Genomic DNA, 21,409 nt, shown 5'->3' on the forward strand with positions numbered 1-21,409 from the left:
GCTCCCATCAGGCTTGTCCACAAGGACTATCGGAGAGGACCAAGGACTAGAAGAGGGGACGATTATGTTCTCCCTCAGCATCTCGTCCAGCTCCTTCCGCACCTTGTCCCTATAGGGTCCCGTTACTCGGTATGGGGATACTGCCTGCGGGGGTGCATCCCCTGTGTGGATCCGATGCATCACTCCCTTCACTATCCCCGGCTTGTTGGAAAACACCTGCTGATATTTACTAAGCAGCATTTTTAGTTCTTGCTGCTGGTCTTGGGTGAGTGCAGGACTGATCTTTACCTCCTCTGGGTTGTATTTTACTTCCCCTCTACCCTCCCAGAAGGGTAATTCCGCTTCCTCACTCTCAGCTGCTTTTATCGCGAATAAAACCCTCTGTTCCCCTCTGTAGTAGGGTTTTAGGGCATTCACATGAACCACCCTCCTTGCTTGGTTCTCCTCCTGCTCTATAAGGTAGTTCAGGTCTGACATCTTGGAAATGACCCTATATGGTCCTGCCCATTTGAGCTGCAGTTTGTTCTCCCTGCAGGGCCTAAGCCAAAGCACTTCCTCCCCTGGGTCAAAGTGCCTCTCTCTAGCTTTGTGGTCATACCATGTTTTCTGTCTGACCTTCTGAGCTTGCAGGTTTTCTGCTGCCAGCTCTAGATTTCTCCTTAGGTCATTCATCAAGGTGTCTATGTATGTCACAACGTCTTGTGGGTCATCCTGGGTGATCTGCTCCCAATTTTGTTTGATCAAATCAAGGGGCCCTTTCACCCTTCTCCCAAATAAAAGTTCAAATGGACTGAACCCGGTACTGGCTTGTGGCACTGATCGATAAGCAAACAAAAGGGATTGCAGCTTCTGGTCCCAATTGTTTGGATTTTCTGCCAAGTAAGCCCTAATCATGCGCATTAGAGTCCCATTGAACTTCTCAGTTAACCCATTACTTTCAGGATGATAAGCAGTGGTTTCCTTGTGCTTAATTCCACAGATTTGCCATAAGCGTTTCATGAGCTTTGATGTGAACGATGCGCCCAAATCTGTGATTATCTCTGAGGCAAATCCCATCCTGGACATATACCCCACCAAAGCATCGGCCACTGTGTTAGTTTCAATGTTAGTCAAGGGTATGGCTTCAGGATACCTTGTGGCATGGTCCACAATTGTTAGAATGAACCTGTTCCCCCTCTTTGTGGCCTTGGGCAAAGGTCCCACAATATCCACCCCTATGCATTTGAACGGAGTGTCAATCACAGGCAAAGGGCACAACTTTGCTTTGGTCCTGTCGCGGTTATTCCCCTGCCTTTGACACACATCACATTGTTTACAGAACTCCCTGATCTGCTTCCCTATGTCAGGCCAGTAGAAATTCTGTGTGATTCTCTGCTGTGTTTTGTTCACTCCTAAGTGTGCAGCAAACATGTCAGAGTGCCCCCTTTGTAAGATCATGGGGCGATACTTTTCAGGTACCACCAGCTGACTTCTGATCCCATCTCCCCCTTTTGAGATATTCCTCAGGGTTTCCCTATATAAAATCCCCTTTTTCTCCAGAAATCTCACTGGGGTTTCAGGTGTTAGCTGGGCGTCAGTCACCTGTTCAAAACACTTTTGGAGAGTGGCGTCTGCCCTTTGCTCCTGTCCAAATCTGCTGTCTGTGGTTAAGGTTTCCACCACAGCTTCTGAACTCCCCTCTGCTTCCGCCTCTGGCTCATCATTACCCCCCTGAACTGTCCCCGTGGTGGCTTGTGAGCGTGTAATCACTAGCACCCGTTTCACATGTTCAGCCAGGTCATTTCCCACGAGCACGGCTGCTGGCAGAGTCGATGAAATCGCTAGCCTCCAAACTCCCCTCCAGCCTTGAAAGTTGACAGGTACCTCTGCTACTGGCAGAGAGATTACCTGCCCCTCAATCCCTGCCACCTTCATGCTCTCATTTGGGATTATAAACTCCCTAGGAATAATATCTGGATGGCACAGGGTTACCTGGGAACAAGTGTCCCGCAGCCCCCTATACTGACGGTCAAGTATTCCTACGTCCACCCCGGCTGTCTCAAACAACTGAGAATCTGTTTTCACCAGCAAGCAGCGCTTTACCTCCACAAGAGGACCATTTTCCTCAGCCTGATCAGCAGAGGTAGCTGTTCCAGACTGAGTAGTCATGGCAACAGGCTCCCTCAGTGACACTGAGCCTTGCTCTTTCTGGACACAGAACACAGCTTTTGGCTTGGTTCCACTAGCATTCTGAGGCACCATTCCTTTTAGCTGCTTTAATTTCTCACACTCTGAGATTAGATGACCCTTTCCCTGACAGAAATAGCATTTTCTGGTGTATTTTGATTCTCTCTCATCTTGTTTTGGTTTTCCCTCCAAAATCTGAGGTCTTAGTTTCATGTCTGAGGGCTTCCCTTCACCATGGGCCCCTCCCCCTTGCTGGCTTTTCCCTGGTCCCTGAGAGTACTTGCTGTAGGTTTCTTTGGGTTTACCTACAGATTTCCCCTCACCCAAGGGCTTTCTTATTTGGGAAATAAAATCTGCGATCTCTGCGGCTGCTGCCACAGACTTCGGTTTCCTTTCCCTCACCTGGAATTTCAATTCCCCTTGCAGGACTGAATAGAACTGTTCCAGTGCTATCAAGTCTTTAAGCTGCTCATAGGTCTCTGTCCCCTCCTGCGATAGCCATTTCTCAAGCAGCCTCACCAATTGGGCCCCCACTTGGGTAAAAGTCTGTTCTGGTTTTTTGGTGAGGGACCTGAATCTTTGTCTCAGCTGCTCCGCATTTATCCCATGTCTGGCAAACACCAGTTTTTTAAACTCTGCAAAATCTTTCATCAGTTCCTCAGGCATCTCGGCATAAACCTCAGCCAGGCTACCACTGATTAAAGATCGCATGATGGTCATCTTCTCAGTTTCCCTCACTGAGAAGTCCACAAACGCTCTTTCCACTAAGGAAAAGAACACCTCAGGACAATCTCCCTTGTGGTACACAGGGAATTTCTTCAGGTCAGCTTTAGACAGTTGGCCTCCCTCAGAATCCCTATTGTTATTATTGTTTTGGTTCATCAGTTCCAGTTTTCTTAATTCAAACGCCATTTTTTCTTTCTCCAGAGCAATTTTCTCTCTCTCCCTCTCCATTTCCATTCTCTCTCTCTCCAATCTTTCCTCCCTCTCCATTCTCTCTCTCTCTCTCTCTAATTCAAACGCCATTTTCTCTCTCTCTAATCTTTCCTCCATTTCCCTCACCCTCAGTTCATGCTGTTGGGCTAGGAGTATTTTTCTGAGTTCTGGGTTCTGCTCTCCTGTGCTGTCACCCTGCACTGAGCCAAATTCATCCTCAGAACCTTGGTCAATCTGGGGGTCTTTCACTTCACTCATTTCTGCTACTTGGCTTCGAGTCAAGGGCATAACCCCCCTCAGAACAAGCTGCTTTAAAAAGTCAAGCCTCAGAATAAAACGACCACTTTTTTTCCTTCTTGCCTAAGAACCAGCTTTCCCTAGAGATTGCTGCTGTTCTTCAGCACTAAACTTGCAACAGTATCGAGTCAGAGCCTACCCCCCTCTGCTGGGCCTCTCAGCTGGCAAGCTAGATCACTGTTACTACGCAGTTTTGCCTCAGCTTTTTCCCGCCAAAACCAGGCTGCCTCAGAGCACCTTAATCTAAGTCTCCCCAGTTGGCACGTTCTTCTACTAGCGCACCTCCCCGTGAGGTACACCTAGAAGATTACCTACGCGCCTCAGACTGTCCCTGACTAGACCCCCCTTGCTCTGGGCACACTTGCCAAGGCTTTGCTGGACCGCTGGACAACTGGACCAGTCGTATCCCACACGCTGGACACCAATCAATGTGACAAACCCAGACCTACTGGGATATGTCACACAGTTACACTAAGCTGCCACCAACCATTCCCTGTAAGAAGTCACACAGACCAGGGATGGATTTTTAAACAATAAAAAGAATAAGGTTTATTTTAAATACACACAGGGAAAAATAAACAATCAGGTGAATAAGATAAAGTAACGTGGCTTATTCTCACTCATACATACACACAGTGTGGTTCACCCAGAACCCTTAACTTGAAGCACAGACCCTGAACCTATCAGTTCTGGCTAACCAACAGACACCTGAACCTATCAGGTTGGTACTCTGACACACAGAAGTACCCTGTCTGACACACAGACTCCCACAACAGCTTCTTCTTCCCAGCTGCTGCTTCGTCACAACCCAGTGTCTCTCAGCATCTCCTCTCAGCATCTCACTCGCTCCACATATATATACAGTACAGCCCCTCCTCCTGATGTCCCGCCTTCCACTCCCCATAGGATGGAACTTTCCCTCCAAACCCATGACAGACAGGTAACATCAGTGCTGTATGTAACAGGCAATACCAGACTATTAATTGAGCCCATAAACAGACTGGAAGCAGGTGCTGATAACAAAACACTTTTGTAATAGTTGAAACTAGCCAGTTCCAATCTTCTTCTTTGCATCAGATGAGAAGTTCCAAATAATTTTTGAAGGAAAAAATAATTCATTTCAGAAATTCAAACAAGAGATTAGTAGAGCATGAGCATCTGTAGATAAAACAGGTCACCTCTGTCCAGATCAGGCTCAACTGATAAAAGAGATACTAAGACCACCTGCACTTCCATTGGTAATTCTGGATCCAAAACTACCCTTAGATCCTCTAAGGTAAAGTAACTGAGCAGTAGTTGAGAGCACAAGTCATTGAACACATTCCATATGTTTTCCTTGGGAAAGTCATTCATTAATATGGAAACACTTATTCTGAACTATGGAGATGGGAGTTCTGTATTTTTTAAAAGCTACAACACCCAGAGGTCTTACGTTGCTGCACAAATGAGAAAATAATCCCTCCATTTCTGAGTTCCAAGACAGAGAAGCTAGCTGGGTGAATTTGTTTCTTCATGTAGTCAAGGAATAAAAGGTTCCAGTTGGTCATGGCTTTTTAGTACACTTCATGTACATATGACAAAATGGACAAATTTGTACTTTTCGCACTGCATTGAAAATAGGAAGGATTTTCTCTTTGTAAATTATGCAAGACACTGCATAATTACAAATATCCAGATACTTCATGAGACTGCTCCACTCATCTCTATTGTGATTGCTAAAAAAATTCCTTATTTCATTTTTTAAAAACCACTGCATTTTGCAGAGTGAAAGACTTTCCATCTTGTTTAAACACCTTAAAAACACTTTGTGGGTCTGGGTCTGACAGTGTGAGCATGTTTGACCACAGACAGGGTCTGTGAGAAATGAATTTCAGCAGGCCACATGCAATCTTCACATTAAAAAAATTCTGTCATGAGATCCTTCAGCTGTCAAAAATATTTTAATTTTAAACCCTTGGCAGTCTCAGCTAAAGTAGGATAGCAAAAGACAGAAATTACCTTTTATCATGTATTGACTGAAAACAGCTTGCCAGACCTACCCATCTTATAAGATAGGTGTTGATTAGGTTTTGAATCTGTGTCACAGAACTGAATCCAAATGTTTTTATACATTATCATTACTTTTATCACTTGGTCCTTAACATTTTGTCTGTTTCTGTTTTGTAGGGTTTTTTACACATATTCTGTTAGATGAAGCTGCACAGGCAATGGAGTGTGAGACTATTATGCCTCTAGCACTAGCAAATAAAAACACAAGAATTGTCTTGGCTGGAGACCATATGCAAGTAAGGCTGTGTATTATTGTATAACTTAGCTCATATAATTTTTGTCAGAGAATAAACATATAATTGACAAAGGGCAAGTTTGTATTTGCAAATTACAAAGCAGCTCTTGCACCAAATCCTCCAATAGATAGTGTCATGCACTAGTTCAGAGAATGAAATCTAAGCCAACGAGGTCTCCATTCAAATTCTAGCCTTAGGGAGGACTCTCTCTTTCATCCTCAGTTTTTACTTTTAGAATGAGATGATAATACAATCTGCACTCTGAGCCCTTTGGACAGAATAGGTTAGAAGAGTAAACAGTGAATCTCTATGCAGTCTGCTATTAACAAAAGTTAAAGATTGTTTATTGTTAAAGGGTAAAGAAAACAAACATTATTGAAGTTGATGCAAGATCTGGAAATGAATGGACAAAGCCAAAATAATATCTGGATGGGAGAGCTTGAAAGTTAAAAGGTTTACAGTAACTTAGAATAAAATATAGATAATGAGTACTACTGACGAATAAGAATGTTTCAACAAAGGTTTAGGCAAAACAATCTGCTATGAAACTGTTGTATAAATAGATCAATAGCAGAATTGACATGAATATTAACATCACTCACCAGCATTTCCTAAAATGGTGCTGTGTTTTCCCGAAAATAAGACAGGGTCTTATATTAATTTTCGCTCAAAAAAAACGCACTAGGGCTTATATTCAGGGGATGTTTTATTTTTTTCCATGTACAACAATCTACATTTATTCAAATACAGTCATGTCATCTTCTGGTTGCTGCACAATGGTGGAGGGCAGGGTTTCACTTAACTGGGGGTAAGAAATAAAGAAGGAAATGTTAACAAGAAGTGAAAATCAGTCAGAACAAGAGAAAAATAAGTGGCAACTGGACAACTGATAAACAGACGATAGTAAAGAAAGAGTGGAAGACAAACTTCAAGTGAGAAATAATAAAAAGATGGGGGAAGTCACTAGGTCTGCAGAGGCTGATGGACTACAGCTCCCATCAGCCTTAGCCAGCATAGCCAATGATGAGGATTGGTAGAAACTGCAATCCAGCAACATCTAGAGTGCTGCACTTTGCTGACCCCTTCAAAAGGCTAAATCCAATGTTGTCTTACTGAAACTAACAGGGCTTGTTTGTCACAATTAATTTAAATCCCATTGAGTTTAATGGGTCTGCACTTGGTAGAACTGTTGGTGGATTTAGCCTGGCAATGAGTATAATCTCCTCATAAAACACGAAACCCACAGTTGAAGCATCCCAGATAGATGACCATCCAATTTCCATCCACCTTCACTTTCAATGAAAATAAGTCCAGCAGCTTCTGTGATAGACCATTCTGTTGTCCACCAACCTGTTAAAAGTTATTTCTAATGTTTAGCTGAAATCTTTTTCTTCTAGTTTTGAATCCATTACTTTGGACCATATTAAAGAACAAAAATGTGAACCCTGAAGTGCTGTGATACAATTGTTCTTTAATGACCCAATCATTTTTGAAATCATTTTCCAAATATACAATAGGCCAACTGTAAACAGTGAAGCACAAATCTGCTGTGTGCTACCTCAGAGCGAAAAACAACCAATAAAATGATTCAGCTACCAGAAAGGTGGGCATGTGACCTTGCACCATGACCAACAAAGACATCTGTAGGGTCTTAAAAGACTAAGACATGCACCTCTTAAGATGTTTTAGACTAGAGTCTGATTGCCCACTTTGTGATGATAAGCTGTTGAGCCCATTCAACTGAATTCAAGTCCATGAAAGCATATGTCATAACAAATTTATAGTCGGTATACTGCAAGACTCTTCGGGTACAGTCAGATGGCATTCAGCCTGCTGTTTGCTCTGCTGCAGGGATGGGTTGGTTCACTCTTTTTTCAGGTGATTACATGATATAATCATTGGGTTGAACCAGATTTTCCCAGATCATTCCTATTTGCACCTTTCTGAGCTCTTGTCAGGGCTTCTACTGTTCTGGTGCAGGTAGGATTGCTCTGGTTTGGTCCACTTCCAATGCATGTGATTTCTGGGAACAGACCAGAAGTGAGCCTTCTTGCTGTAAGAGCTCCTTCTAGTTGGGATTTCTGATATTGTGAAATGACTTAATAAGCAAACCAATTCAGCATATCAAGAAATTGAACACCCTCTGTTCTTTGGTGGAGAGCAAGAGGAAGTTATATCTAAAAAAAATAGACTGCATGAGAGCATTGCTGATGTGCTGTATCAGTTATTAAAGTAAGTAAGTAAGTAAGTAAGCAAGCAAGCAAGCAAGCAAGCAAGCAAGCAAGCAAGCAAGCAAGCAAGCAAGCAAGCAAATAAATAAATAAATAAATAAATAAATAAATAAATAAATAAATAAATAAATAAATAAATAAATAAATGTTATTTGCTTTGTTTGAAGGGCTGGTCAGGAAGGAAACTGCTTGCAGCCCAATCCATGGCCCCTTTAAGACAAGACAAAGAATTAACTAAAAGAATTTAACTGTCACAACACATCAATGACAGTCTACTGAAGTATATAAAAAAGTTCATTTCCTCTGCCCTTCTGCCGAAGAGGAGAGGAAGTATTCACTTTGCCAATATCCTTAGGTGGCTCACTTATTAAACTACTTCACAATACAGTATTATAAATTCCAGCCAGAGGAAGCTAGACCAAATAGGGCCACTTGCTTCATTATGCCATTTGAATGTGGGAATCACACCAAATGGTATATTGCACCCCCACTTGACCTGAAATGACACTAATCTACACCACCCTGCTCCAAAAGAACCTGTCTGATTGCACTGTATGTTGTTTAGGAAAACATTGGCAGCTGAAACTTATAAAACTCAAACTTTGAGTTTGATCTGAGAGTCACATGCTTATTATATAATAAAGGTATGTCCAGGTAGTTTAGGTTTGACCTTCCTCTGTTGCACCTAATTATGGTTTTAGTTCTCCATCTGTTCTTCCTCTCTGCCACAGAAATAGAAGCTAGTCCAATTTAAAAACTTAGAAATACTATTACTTACTATGCATTAACTGGGAGTGAGCTAAATTCATGTTAAAATGATGGCTATTGGATATTGCTTGGCTATTTGTTTGAATGAGAAGAGGACGAAGGCCTGTGTGCCTTTTCCTGTGACAGCTTCTGGAATGGGGTGCTCTGCCTTGCAGAGAGAATCAAGTAACCAAATGCAAGACCTGGGTTCTCTGGTCTTCATCTTGGGGCTGAAGCAGATAAATGTCCTCCCGCCTTAAATACAGGGAAAAGTACAGTTTGAGCTTTGGCTTCTTTATGTTGACCTTTGGAACTGTAGAAAACTCACATTGATAATTTTTTTTTTCTGTAGGCACAATGAGTAAGCTAAGAATAAAATTTCATCCTATTTATTCATTGGTTTGTTCCATTGTAGGTTGACATTTAATGCCATTTCTATAGATTTACCATTAGTTTTTCTGGTACTTGGCAGTACAGCATGAAGTAATGTTCTGCTCAAATATTGTAATTCGATTATAAAGCTAAATATCTATCTCCCCCCTCTTCCTTTTCTGTTGCAGCTTAGTCCCTTTGTCTACAGTGAATTTGCCAGAGAGAGAAATCTTCATGTCTCATTACTTGACCGTCTCTATGAACACTACCCTGCAGAATTTCCATGCAGGATCTTGCTCTGTGAGAACTATCGCTCCCATGAAGCTATCATCAAGTAGGTGTGAACTTTTTCACCGTATTGCACTTTTCTGGTTGGCACAAGTTTCTTGATAGAAGCATTTAAAACATTTTTTACCATTAGACTCCCAGATGTAATTGAAAAGAGAAGTGTGACCATCTGAGTGTAATTGTTTTTGTGAACCAGCTCAAAAATTAGGATAAATATGATTTATCCTAAGAAGAAACATAGTTTTGTTATGTCATCCCAAAATGATTCTGTTGGGATCTACTGAATATGCACAGTAAGGGAATAGTCAAATTAGTTAGATAAATAGTTATTGCGTGTTGGCCTGAAGGCTGCTAATACTTGCAAACCACAGTGGTTACATCAAGACATAGTCTATGAATCATCCAAAGGGAGATGTTGCGTTCTTAACATGATGATGATCTAAGCCAGAAATTTAGGCAAGTTGAAAGCCATTCAAGGCAAGCATGTTCAGAGAGTCCAAAACCTAGGCTGGGGTTTGAAACTACAGTGATGGTCCAGGAGCAGGAAACAGGGCACAGAATGTGGGCAGAAATGAAGGTGGGGCTGGGAAATGCTGTCAAGTTATCACGAAATAGAAGCTCAGAAAAGGTGAGACTATATTTATCTGCTGATTATTGCAGAAAAATTTGGGGGTAAACATTCACCATAACGTGAGCTTAGTGTTCATAACATGAGTCATTAGAGGTAGATTATTAAGATATTTAGATTCAGGAACTTCTCTGCAGTTTTCTTTCAGGGAGATAGGAAAGGCTATGAATATGTAAGTATGGTTGATCTCATAACCAAATTAAATTACTGGGAATAGATCACACAGATTGCATGCTTCCTCCCAACCATGTATCTGTTCACGTGCCTGTTGTAGTCCACTCCTAAGTTCAGACTCTGGGCTATATTGTAAAGCCAGTGTTACCAAAATTTTTCTCAGATAACCGTCTTACTATTGGCAGAAATGTGCTAAATAAGTGGTTTGAGAAATATTACTGTAGCTGCCAAACCACTTCAGAAGAAGTCTTCGGAAGAAGACTGAGACTTGGAAGGGCAGCAGTGAAGAAATTAGAAAAGATCATCAAGTGTAAGGATGTGTCACTGGAAACTCAAGACCAACTCTTGTATTTCCAATGTGTGAAAGCTAAACCGTTAAGAAAACTGACAGGAAAAAATAGATTTGTATGAAATGTGGTGCTGGAGGAGAGCTTTGTAGAAAGACAATCAAGATCAAATCAAGCTTGAAGTATTTCTGGAAGCAAGAATGTTGAAACTGAGACTTGTCCTACTTTGGTGATGAGAAGACAAGAATCTCTGAAAAAGACAATACTGCTGGGAAAGATGGAATTCAGCAGGAAAAGAACAAGACCAAATACAAGGTGGACTCCCTAAAGAAAGCTGCAGGCTTGAGTCTGCAAGAGCTCAGCAGGAGTGTTGAAGACAGGACATTTGGGGGACTGCTTATTCATAAGATTGATGTAAATTGGAGGCACCTTAATAGCACACAAGAACAGCAACAACCATACTGCTAAAATTCAACAGTCCAATCATGGGTGGAAATGCCAGGAGTTAATTTCTTCTCTTGCTTATGTACAGCCCATTTTAATTAGTTTATCATCAACTACAGCAAGCATTTTAACAGTTAAATATAAATGGCCAGACTCCTATTGTAGGTTATGCCCATGTAAATGTAGTTAATTGAGGCAGCAGATTACTGTGCATTAATTAGTTGCCACAGCAATTCCAAGTTGCATGCCATTCATGCAACCTGCAACACAGGTAGCAACTTGTTAATTAGTAGCAGTTTGCCACCATAATTTATACTTCACCACAAATCCACAATAGGACTGTGGTCAAAGCAATTACAGTAAAATAGGTAGTAAAATGCAAGAGTTAATACATTCCTTGACGTTTTTGGAGTGCGGTTTTGTTTCTGGATTATTAGTATTTGTTTCAGAGAGTCAGTATAAGAAGTGTTATGTATCACAGTCTGCTAGATATGTGCTTCCCTTGGGAAACAAAAGGCAGGGGGGGTCCTGTGTACCATATTTCCCACCAGAGCCACATTGTTGCCTGTGGCAGTGGCTCCTGCAGCGGCCCTTTATGGCAGCGGTCCCCAGCTGTTTTTGGTCTGTGGACCGGCTTTGAGATGCCTTTTTAACCCAAAATCTTAATATGGATAGGACTTTTTCTAATTTTTGCCTTTTTTAGTCTGTTGGCCCATCACTCTCTTCTCTCCACAATGAATGTGTTTATTGGGTAATGGTCTTCTGTTTGTAGCAATATAGCAATAAAGCAGCATCTGTAAACAGGCACACACTCCAGAGAAGGAAACAGTTTATCTATGAACATCGTTCGTTCGTTTAGTCGATTAGTCGTGTCCGACTCTTTGTGACCCCACGGACCAGGGCACGCCAGGCCCTCCTGTCTTCCACTGCCACCCAGAGTTTGGTCAAATTCATGTTGGTATCTTCGGTGACACTGTCTGATCATCTCGTCCTCTGTCGTCCCCTTCTCCTCTTGCCCTCACGCTTTCTCAACATCAGGGTCTTTTCCAGGGAGTCTTCTCTTCTCATGAGATAGCCAGAGTACTGGAGCCTCAGCTTCAGGATCTGTCCTTCCAGGGAGCAGTCAGGGTTGATTTCCTTCAAAATGGATAGGTTTGTTCTCCTTGCAGTCCAGGGGACTCTCAAGAGCCTCCTCCAGCACCACAATTCAAAGGCATCAGTTCTTCGGCAGTCTGCTTTCTGTATGGTCCAGCTCTCACTTCCGTACATCACGACAGGAAAAACCATAGCTTTGACTATTCGGACTTTTGTTGGCAAGGTGATGTCTCTGCTTTTTAAGATGCTGTCAAGGTTTGTCATCGCTTTCCTCCCATGAAGCAGCCGTCTTTTAATTTCGTGGCTGCTGTCTCCATCTGCAGTGATCATGGAGCCCAAGAAAGTAAACTCTGTCACTGCCTCCGTATCTTCCCCTTCTATTTCCAGGAGGTGATAGGACCAGTGGCCATGATCTTAGTTTTTTTGATGTTGAGTTTCAGGCCGTTTTTTGCACTCTCCTCTTTCACCCTCATTACAAGGTTCTTTAATTCCTCCTCACTTTCTGCCATCAGAGTGGTATCATCTGCATATCTGAGGTTGTTGATATTTCTTCCGGCAATCTTAATTCCAGTTTGGGATTCCTCCAGTCCGGCCTTTCGCATGATGTATTCTGCATATAAGTTAAATAAGCAGGGAGACAATATACAGCCTTCTCCTACTCCTTTCCCAATTTTGAACCAATCAGTTGTTCCATATCCAGTTCTAACTGTTGCTTCCTGTCCCACGTATAGATTTCTCAGGAGATAGATAAGGTGGTCAGGCATTCCCATTTCTTTAAGGACTTGCCATAGTTTCCTGTGGTCGACACAGTCAAATGCTTTTGCATAGTCAATGAACTAGATGTTTTTCTGGAACTCTCTGGCTTTCTCCATAATCCAGCGCGTGTTAGCAATTTGGTCTCTGGTTCCTCTGCCCCTTCAGAATCCAGCTTATACTTCTGGGAGTTCTCGGTCCACATACTGCTGAAGCCTACCTTGTAGGATTTTGAGCATAACCTATCTATGAACATAGTCCTGGTCAACAATTAGTTTTATTCAGTAGCCATTGTGAGGAGGGCATGGGGAACAGTGGGCTTTTTACCACCTCTCATAGTGGACTTCCAATAAGACCCATCATCAAGGTCTTTCCCTCCCCTTACCTTGGCATCTCTGTACTGATTGGTAACAGGTGGTATCTTTGAAGAGGCAATCTCTGCATGTTGTTCTCTTTTGTTCTAAATAATCATATTTCTTCATACAGGTTCTTGGCTGGGGCCAATGAACAATTTTAGCTCTGCTTTCGCTCATACAGACTTCCAGTAGCTTTAAATCCACAAATCATGTTCCAAACTGTTTCTGTATGCCCATGTTTCATGAGGGGAGTAACTGGCTCTCCTTGTTTCACAACCTATCCCTTCTTCCTTCTTTGAAATGTTCTCTCTCTAAAATAACACCTTTAGCATGTATTCTGTTATCAGTGTATTTTGCACACCTGATCAATAGTTGGTTTTGCAGAACAACTTAATTCCATTACTTTTTTTGTTGCATGATAAGTTAAGGAAATACAGGCAAATGAAGATATTCTCTTGCTATGGCCCAACATGCTTTGCACCTGCCTCTGTGAATAGCTAAGCTGTTGCCTAGCAACAGCCCTCTTCCCTGCTGAGAAAGGAGGAGAAAGTAGCTGGTCTTCCTCCCATTGGGTCAGGGAGGAAGGTGCGATGCTTATCTCCTATAACTGGGAAAGGGTTCATTCCCTTACCTCCACTTGTGCCTCTTTTTTCCTCCATCCTGTCTCTTATTTTGTAAATGAGCAGATGTTTTTCCCTGCAAACACTAGTTTACCGGTATTTATTCTCTATTTGACTTGGGGTTTTTTAAGGTTAATGCATACTGCCCACATTGTATTGTATTTGTTTTCTCTTTAATTGCAGTTATACATCTGAACTTTTCTATGAGGGCAAATTGATGGCAAGTGGTAAACAGCCAGCACACAAAGATTTCTATCCTCTGACGTTCTTCACAGCAAGAGGAGAAGATGTGCAAGAAAAAAATAGTACTGCCTTTTACAACAATGCAGAGGTAGCACTTTGGTTTCACCTTTAATTGCTTTTTTGATTCTTGTAATTTTCACTGTTCTTCCTTGTTTCATGCCCCCCCCCCGAGAAGTATTTTTTTCAGAAATGTCTTGTTTGGTGTCTAAGAGGTTATTCTAGGAATGCCAATGTACAAATCAATATGATCATTCTGTTCTGCATGTGTAGTGTTGATGGGCATAGATAGTTCTCCAGGCTGGTTCACAGTAAAACCCGAGAATTCTATTACCATTTGCTTTTCACAGCCTTTGACCAAAAAATAAAATAAAAATAAAAAAATAAAAATAAAAAGCAAAGCGAACTGTGCTCTGTCAACTTTAAGTGAGCTATCTGAGCCCACTAGGATTGAATTCAGGTTGTGAACAGAGTCTTAACTGCAGTACTAGAGTTTAATCCCTGTGCCATGAAGCCCTACAGGCTTTCTTGGATAGTTGACCATTTAACTTTTGGGATCTGGTTATATGAAGGAAATGTTAACTTTGCAGTAAGCGAAGGCTTTCACGGCCAGGATCTAATGCTTGTTCTGAGCACTCCCAAGCCAACTACTCCAGAGTACAGGTTGCTGTCCTCTGAAGATGCCGGCCACAGAGACTGGCGAAACGTCAGGAAGAACAACCTTCAGAACATGGCCAAAGAGCCCGAAAAACCCAAAACAACCATTTGCAGTAAGCCTTTAAATGGAAGCATTAAAGCATCATAACTTTATGGTTTATATACACAAATGAATAGTTAAGAAGTACCCTCCCTTATTCAGGAGATACAAGAGGGAGGAGAAATCAGCAAAATAGGTTTATCATGGGCAAACTGAAAGAATTTGTCTAACCAAATGTATTTTCAACAAACTGTTGCATTGGATACTGCCATGAGGCCTTGGAATTTTTGATGTGTCATAAATTGACAAAAAAGGGAAACTGAAAGTGTGTCTTGGATGGGCAGGTTTGTGTGTAATATTCCACAATGAAAGATGCTGGTCAGATTCCACAAGAAGCACTATGTCCACGCACTTCCCTGCCTGTCTAAGAATAAATTAGGTCTATTCCTGTAACCAGCTAGAAATAGGAAATGATGTATTTTATACAGTATCTGCATATGCACACATCCAGTGTCTGTATTAATCTTTAGCTGCCTTTGCTTCTCCATAAGGGTAAATTTGGATGGTTTATTCCCATAGGGATCATATTTTCTACCTGGTTGTATCTGGTGCCATTCAGTAAAATAGTTTATTTTCCTGTCAGACCAATAGAAGGTGGGCAGCATGCCAATACTGACTGGAGACTTGTTCTGATACTACAGTCCTCCCAGTGGTCTCCAGACATTGGCCGCTTTGGTTGGTAGGCCTGGGTCGTTCTTGGCAGGCCTCATGTCCCTGTGATAAAATTATACAAAGAGACGGACAGCAAGATTCACCTCAGAACGTTGTTGAAGGTCAAGCTGTCTGTCTCTTAAGATAAAGTTTCCAGTAGGCCTTTTTATCTCAGCCTTTTACTGAATCTTCCTCCTGCCAGTATTTTGGGAATGATCGAAAAGAATCCACACATGGTTTTGTACAAGACTTTGTGGTGACTGCCCTAATCAGTTGGCTGCAGTAGCTTGGACTGCTTCTTTCTTGCAGCTTCTTTGGCCTTTTGTTGTTTTTCCAGGGACTAGGTCTGGCCTTTTGGGCTTGGGGAAGATGGCGGTAGTGATGTCATTACCACATAAACTGTGACTAGGTGCAGTGGTGACAATTTGGAAGGTATGGGCGAAAATAAGAGTATTGAAACTATTTTTCTGATGTCGTAAGAAGCCTTTTCCACAACTCTTTTGGGTAACATGGGAACAAGTGTGCTGTTTGTCTTGCAAGCTGGTATTTTCTTTCATTCCCATTGTTCACAAGCTCGCTTTTAAAACTGGAATGAATTCATAATTTTTTTAAAATAAAACTACATTTCCAGAACACTTTCCAATAATGCTCTATTATGATAATGCTTTTCTCAGAATCATAATTAGAGTTAGGAGGGCATCTGAGTGGCTTTATTGCTCCAGTCTAATTTTGTACAATTTATAGGAATGAAATATTCCTGACTGAAGCCTGTAACAATTTCTATTTTATTACCTGCCAAGGTCTACTCTTGCTATCCTTCTGTGGTACCTTGCTGTATCCAGGTCAGACAGTACTGTATAGTACGCATTAGGTGTTAGGACAGTAGTTAAGGGGCAGATTATTTTGGGACGGGGCAGTCTGTACATTATTTGTAAGCAGTTGCAGTGTAAATATAGACAGAGGCTTTGATAAGATCTGTATGATGGGAAAAGAGTTATATATAAGGCCCTGTGGCAAAAGATATCGAGGGCAGAAGCTTTTACAATATATGTATCACAGAAGTGAGTACACCCCCTCACATTTCATAAATATTTTAGTATATCTTTTCATGTGACAGCACTGAAGAAATCACACTTGGCTACAGTGTAAAGCAGTGAGTATACAGCTTGTATAATAGTGTAAATGTGCTGTCCCCTCAAAATAACGCAACACACAGCCATTAATATCTAAACCACTGGCAACAAAAGTGAGTACACCCCTAAGTGACAATGTCCAAATTGGGCACAAAGTGTCAATATTTTGTGTGGCCACCATTATTTTCCAGCACTGCCTTAACGCTCTTGGGCATAGAGTTCACCAGAGTGTCACAGGTTGCCACTGAAATCCTCTTCCACTCCTCTATGAAAACATCACAGAGCTGGTGGATGTTAGAGACCTTGCGTACCTCCACCTTCATTTTCAAGATGCCCCACATATGCTCAATAGGGTTTAGGTCTGGAGACATGCTTGGCCAGTCCATCACCTTTATCCTCAGCTTCTTTAGCAGGCAAGCAAAATAAGTATATTGCGTGGCACCTATGCCATGGCAACATACATCGGATAAAACAATATAAAATGGTATAAACAGTATAATATACCCCATTAAAACACAGTACTGTACAATAAAATATGGGGGGGGGAAATTCACCAAAAATTAACGAAGAGTCAGAACAAAGCCAGATTAGAAGAAGCACTAACAATTCCTAGCATTTAAAACAGTTTTTGAACATTTTAAGACACTTTTAAAATTGCAAAAACAGACATCGTTAAGCGAAACAGGCGACCCAAAACGCATTCGCTATGCGAAGCATGGTCCCGAAATCGCTAAGTGAAAATCACCCATAGGAAACATCGTTAAACAATGCGGAAAATTCTTTTAAAAACCCATTGTTAAGCGAATATATCGTTAAACAAAGCAATCGCTAAGCGACGCACTACTGTATATGAGGGGATGTACTCACTTCTATGATATACTGTACATTTGTGAATGTGGTGATTCAGTCAATGCAGTATTTATGTGTATGCAGTTTATGTTCCAACACTTGTACTAAAGATGATTTAGCAAATAGCTGAGATAATGCTGTTGAAGTAGCCTGCTTCTGCTCAAAAATAGACTAATTATCTTAAGATTTTATTTTTTTCAAATTGTACCTATATTTCATATACATTCATAATTTTAAATTGTTCAGCGCTATGATACAAGTAAAGGAAGAACAGCATGAAATAGTGGTAGTGGAATTATGTGAAGTTCTAACTTGTGATAGGGACGTGGTGGCGCTGCGGGCTAAACCGCAGAAGCCTGTGCTGCAGGGTCAGAAGACCAGCAGTCGTAAGATCGAATCCACGCAACGGAGTGAGCGCCCATCGCTTGTCCCAGCTCCCGCCAACCTAGCGTTTCGAAAGCATATAAATGCGAGTAGATAAATAAGAACCACCTCGGTGGGAAGGTAACAGCGTTCCGTGTCTAAGTCGCACTAGCCATGTGACCACGGAAGATTGTCTTCGAACAAAACGCTGACTCTATGGCTTGGAAACAGCGATGAGCGCCACCCCTAGAGTCGAACACGGCTGGACAAAAATTGTCAAGGGGAACCTTTACTTTTACCTTTACCTAACTTGTGATGAACTGTTACCAGAGGAATCTGTCTTGCTCAGAACTCTTTTATGTGGCTCTGTCAGTTTCTTCTGGATTCTGTGGAATAAAGAGATAGTTGTCTCTAATTCAAATACTGATTTGAATTAGAGAGAATGTTTGCTTTTTTTGAAGAATCTCCCTGGGATCTGCAGGAAGGGGTTGGTGTTTCTGGAGACAGTTTCTAATCAGTTTTATTATATAGTTTGCATTCTAATGGCTAGAGTAAAGTAGAACTCACCCTGGGCAAGTGTCACCTGAGAGAAACTGAGGAGGAAAACTTACTTGTTGGAACTCAATTCATATGCTACAACATTATATTATCACAGATACCTTACCATCCCATGATGTGTCTCTTTATTGGTTATGGCAGGGATGAGCAGCCATGGCCTTCCAGATGTTGCAAAGTGGAACTCCCATGATCCCTTAGAGTTGACTGTGTTGCCAAGACTTAATGGGAATTTTACTCCAATAGTACCTGGAAGGTCACAGTTGCCCACCATGGCTCAAAGATAGAAAGGAGAGTTAATTTTTTTCCAAGTACATAAACAAAATTCTGTAGACTGATAGAAATGGCAAATTGCAGTGTCGTCTGACACACAAATCTATGGTAAGTGCTGTATTTAACATGCATGGATATGCATTAATGTTTTCCTGTTCTTCGGGGGTCTTATGAAAATACCTTCTATTCTGTGAACATATCTTTAAGAATTATAGTTTCCTGGTTTTCTGGTTCCTTCTGGATATTTAAGGCAATTATGGATGTAATGAAAATATTGATTATTATACCAATTTGCAAATGTCAGGAACAGAATACAAAGGAGACACTATAGCTTAAGGCATGTTATTTTAAAAACCCTCTGAAGTATAATTCTATTGAAACTTATTTTGAAGCATTCCTTTTTTTTATTCAAGGGAAATAGACTTTTTTAAAAAAAATCTAGTGTTTTTCCTTGATATATATATTTTTTCTCTTTCAAGGTGTTTGAAGTAGTGGAACGTGTTGAAGAACTGAGGAGAAAGTGGCCAGTAGCTTGGGGCAAATTAGATGATGGCAGCATAGGTGTTGTAACACCATATGCTGATCAAGTGTTCCGAATCCGAGCAGAGCTTCGGAAGAAAAGATTATCTGATGTCAGTGTTGAAAGAGTGCTAAATGTTCAGGGTGAGTAGCACATACGTATCCATCATTGTATCCATGGAATCTGGCTGAGAGACAGAAAAGATTCCCAGAGTTCTTTTTGAAAGACCTACTTTGCCTAAGGTTTTCCTTAAGAGGTAATCCCCATGAAGCTTTTGAATATTATTGGGTCAGTGCATGTGGAGATAAATAACATAATGATGCTGTGTTTCCCTGAAAGTAAGACAGGGTCTTATATTAATTTTTGCTGCAAAAACCGCATTAGGGCTTATTTTCAGGGGGTGTTTTTTTGCATGTAGAACAATCTATATTTATTCAAACACAGCCATGTCATCTTCTTCTGGTTGCTCCAGAATGCTGCACAATGGTGGAGGGCAGGGTTTCACTTAACTGGGGCTTATTTTGGGGTAGGGCTTATATTACGAGCATCATGAAAAATCATACTAGGGCTTATTTTCAGGTTAGGTCTTATTTTTGGGGAAACAGGGTAGCATAATTATTGTTTATCAATAGTCAGATAATTAATATCTACTGTATAAGATCAGTATTCAGCATGGTCTGCGGTCACATCAAGCTTCAGCTATAATTGATAATATCATTTACACATAGTCAAAGGCATGGTTTCCATTTTCTTTCTGAGCAAGAACAGATCTTCAGGGGGAAAAACTAAATACCACCTTCCCTCAGGATTCCAATCTAGTTGGGGCTCACAGTATTTTTAACATTTATATCTCACATTTTCTTTCTTACATTGCATTATTAATAATAGTTATGTACTAGCAGGCAGATTTTGCCTTATGGCAACGCTTCATAGGTTTGCTAGATATAAAATACTGTCCCTCCTTCTGGGGCAGGGCATGCAGCTCCAGATGATTTTGACTGAACCCTTTCTCCATAGATATAATGGGGATTTGAACTCCTGGTCCCCTGGCTCTCCAGGAAACTACTCCAGCTCACTGAGTTACACCAGCTGCAGTATTTATTTATTTATTTATTTATTTATTTATTTATTTATTTATTTATTTATTTATTTATTTATTTATTTGATTTTTACCCCGCCCCTCTAGACAACATCTACTCGGGGCGGCTTGCATAAGTTAAAACACATTAAAACAGCATACAGTATAACATATATAATACAAGGTGGCAAAAGTCAAGAAACAAGAGGGGGAAAAAAGGAAAAGAAAAAATTACTTAGTTGACTGGGGGGAAGGCCTGTTTGAATAACCAGGTTTTTAGTTGAGTTTTGAAAACACCCAGCGAGGGTGCCAGCCGAATTTCAGTGGGGAGTGTGTTCCACGGCCGAGGGGCGACCGCTGAGAAGGCCCAGTTTCTTGTTTTCTCCTTCTGGGCCTCCCTCGGCGTCAGTCCCCTCAGCCGCCCCTGCTGGCTTTATCCATTTAGTTTTTCATGAGATGACATCCTTTGGTCAGCAGTTGTCTTCTGTTTATGGATCATTTTGGAGCATTGATTGATTGATTGATTGATGCGATTTTTGTTTTCACCATACCATACTCATGGGGGTTCTGATAGTTGTAGATGCTTGTCCCCTTACAGGTGTAAAAGCTAAAGCAAGATCAGTCTTGTAAAGTACTGTAAATGGTAAAGACTTTAACCTTAAAAAGTCTTGCTGTTTCCGACACATTTTCAAAACAGACTCTTACTATGTTTGCACATACTTGTATAAGCGAACAGTAATTGTACAGGCTAAAACTACCTTTAAACATTTTCTCCCTGCACCCAGGAAAGCAATTCCGTGTGTTGTTTCTCAGTACTGTACGGACACGGCATACATGCAAACACAAGCAAACACCAATAAAACGGAAAGAACATTTATTAGAAGATTCAACAGAAGATTTGGATTATGGTTTCCTGTCCAATTACAAGCTTCTCAACACAGCCATTACAAGAGCACAGTCCCTCGTAGCTGTGGTGGGAGATCCTATTGCTTTATGTTCTATCGGAAGATGCAGGTACAGCAACTGTGGTATACCATAAATAACTCTGATGTTAATTTTCCTGTTTATTTAATAATGGATACTTGGACTATAGTCAGGATAGTGACCTTATGTGACTTGTTGCCTGCTGACTTCCCCAGTTATCTTAAGATAACTTAGAAGAAACAGAAATGGTTTTGGTTCCTGTGCATTACATTGCCTGAAACGGAAGATCTGGTCTTAATATTTGAATTCTTGTCATCTCTTGTTCTCTCAGGTGCAATTAAATTATGCTTTAACAATATAAATCTAAACTGTGAATGTGTCGATATC

At 41.1% G+C, this 21,409-nt stretch overlaps 1 protein-coding gene across 4 annotated transcripts in view; it reads left to right on the plus strand.

The window, feature by feature from the left end:
- HELZ (helicase with zinc finger) overlaps window positions 1-21,409 on the plus strand; it is a 172,012-nt gene that overhangs the window by 101,273 nt on the left and 49,330 nt on the right. For all 4 annotated transcript variants that reach the window (XM_072991020.2, XM_072991023.2, XM_072991022.2 and 1 more), the window contains exons 16-20: window positions 5,566-5,684; window positions 9,223-9,368; window positions 13,863-14,010; window positions 18,980-19,163; window positions 20,884-21,112. In XM_072991020.2, the coding sequence (XP_072847121.2) occupies window positions 5,566-5,684; window positions 9,223-9,368; window positions 13,863-14,010; window positions 18,980-19,163; window positions 20,884-21,112 (826 nt within the window). The remainder of the gene's footprint in view (window positions 1-5,565; window positions 5,685-9,222; window positions 9,369-13,862; window positions 14,011-18,979; window positions 19,164-20,883; window positions 21,113-21,409) is intronic.

Source organism: Pogona vitticeps, chromosome 2 (assembly GCF_051106095.1).
Source record: "Pogona vitticeps strain Pit_001003342236 chromosome 2, PviZW2.1, whole genome shotgun sequence".
Lineage (NCBI taxonomy): Eukaryota > Metazoa > Chordata > Lepidosauria > Squamata > Agamidae > Pogona > Pogona vitticeps.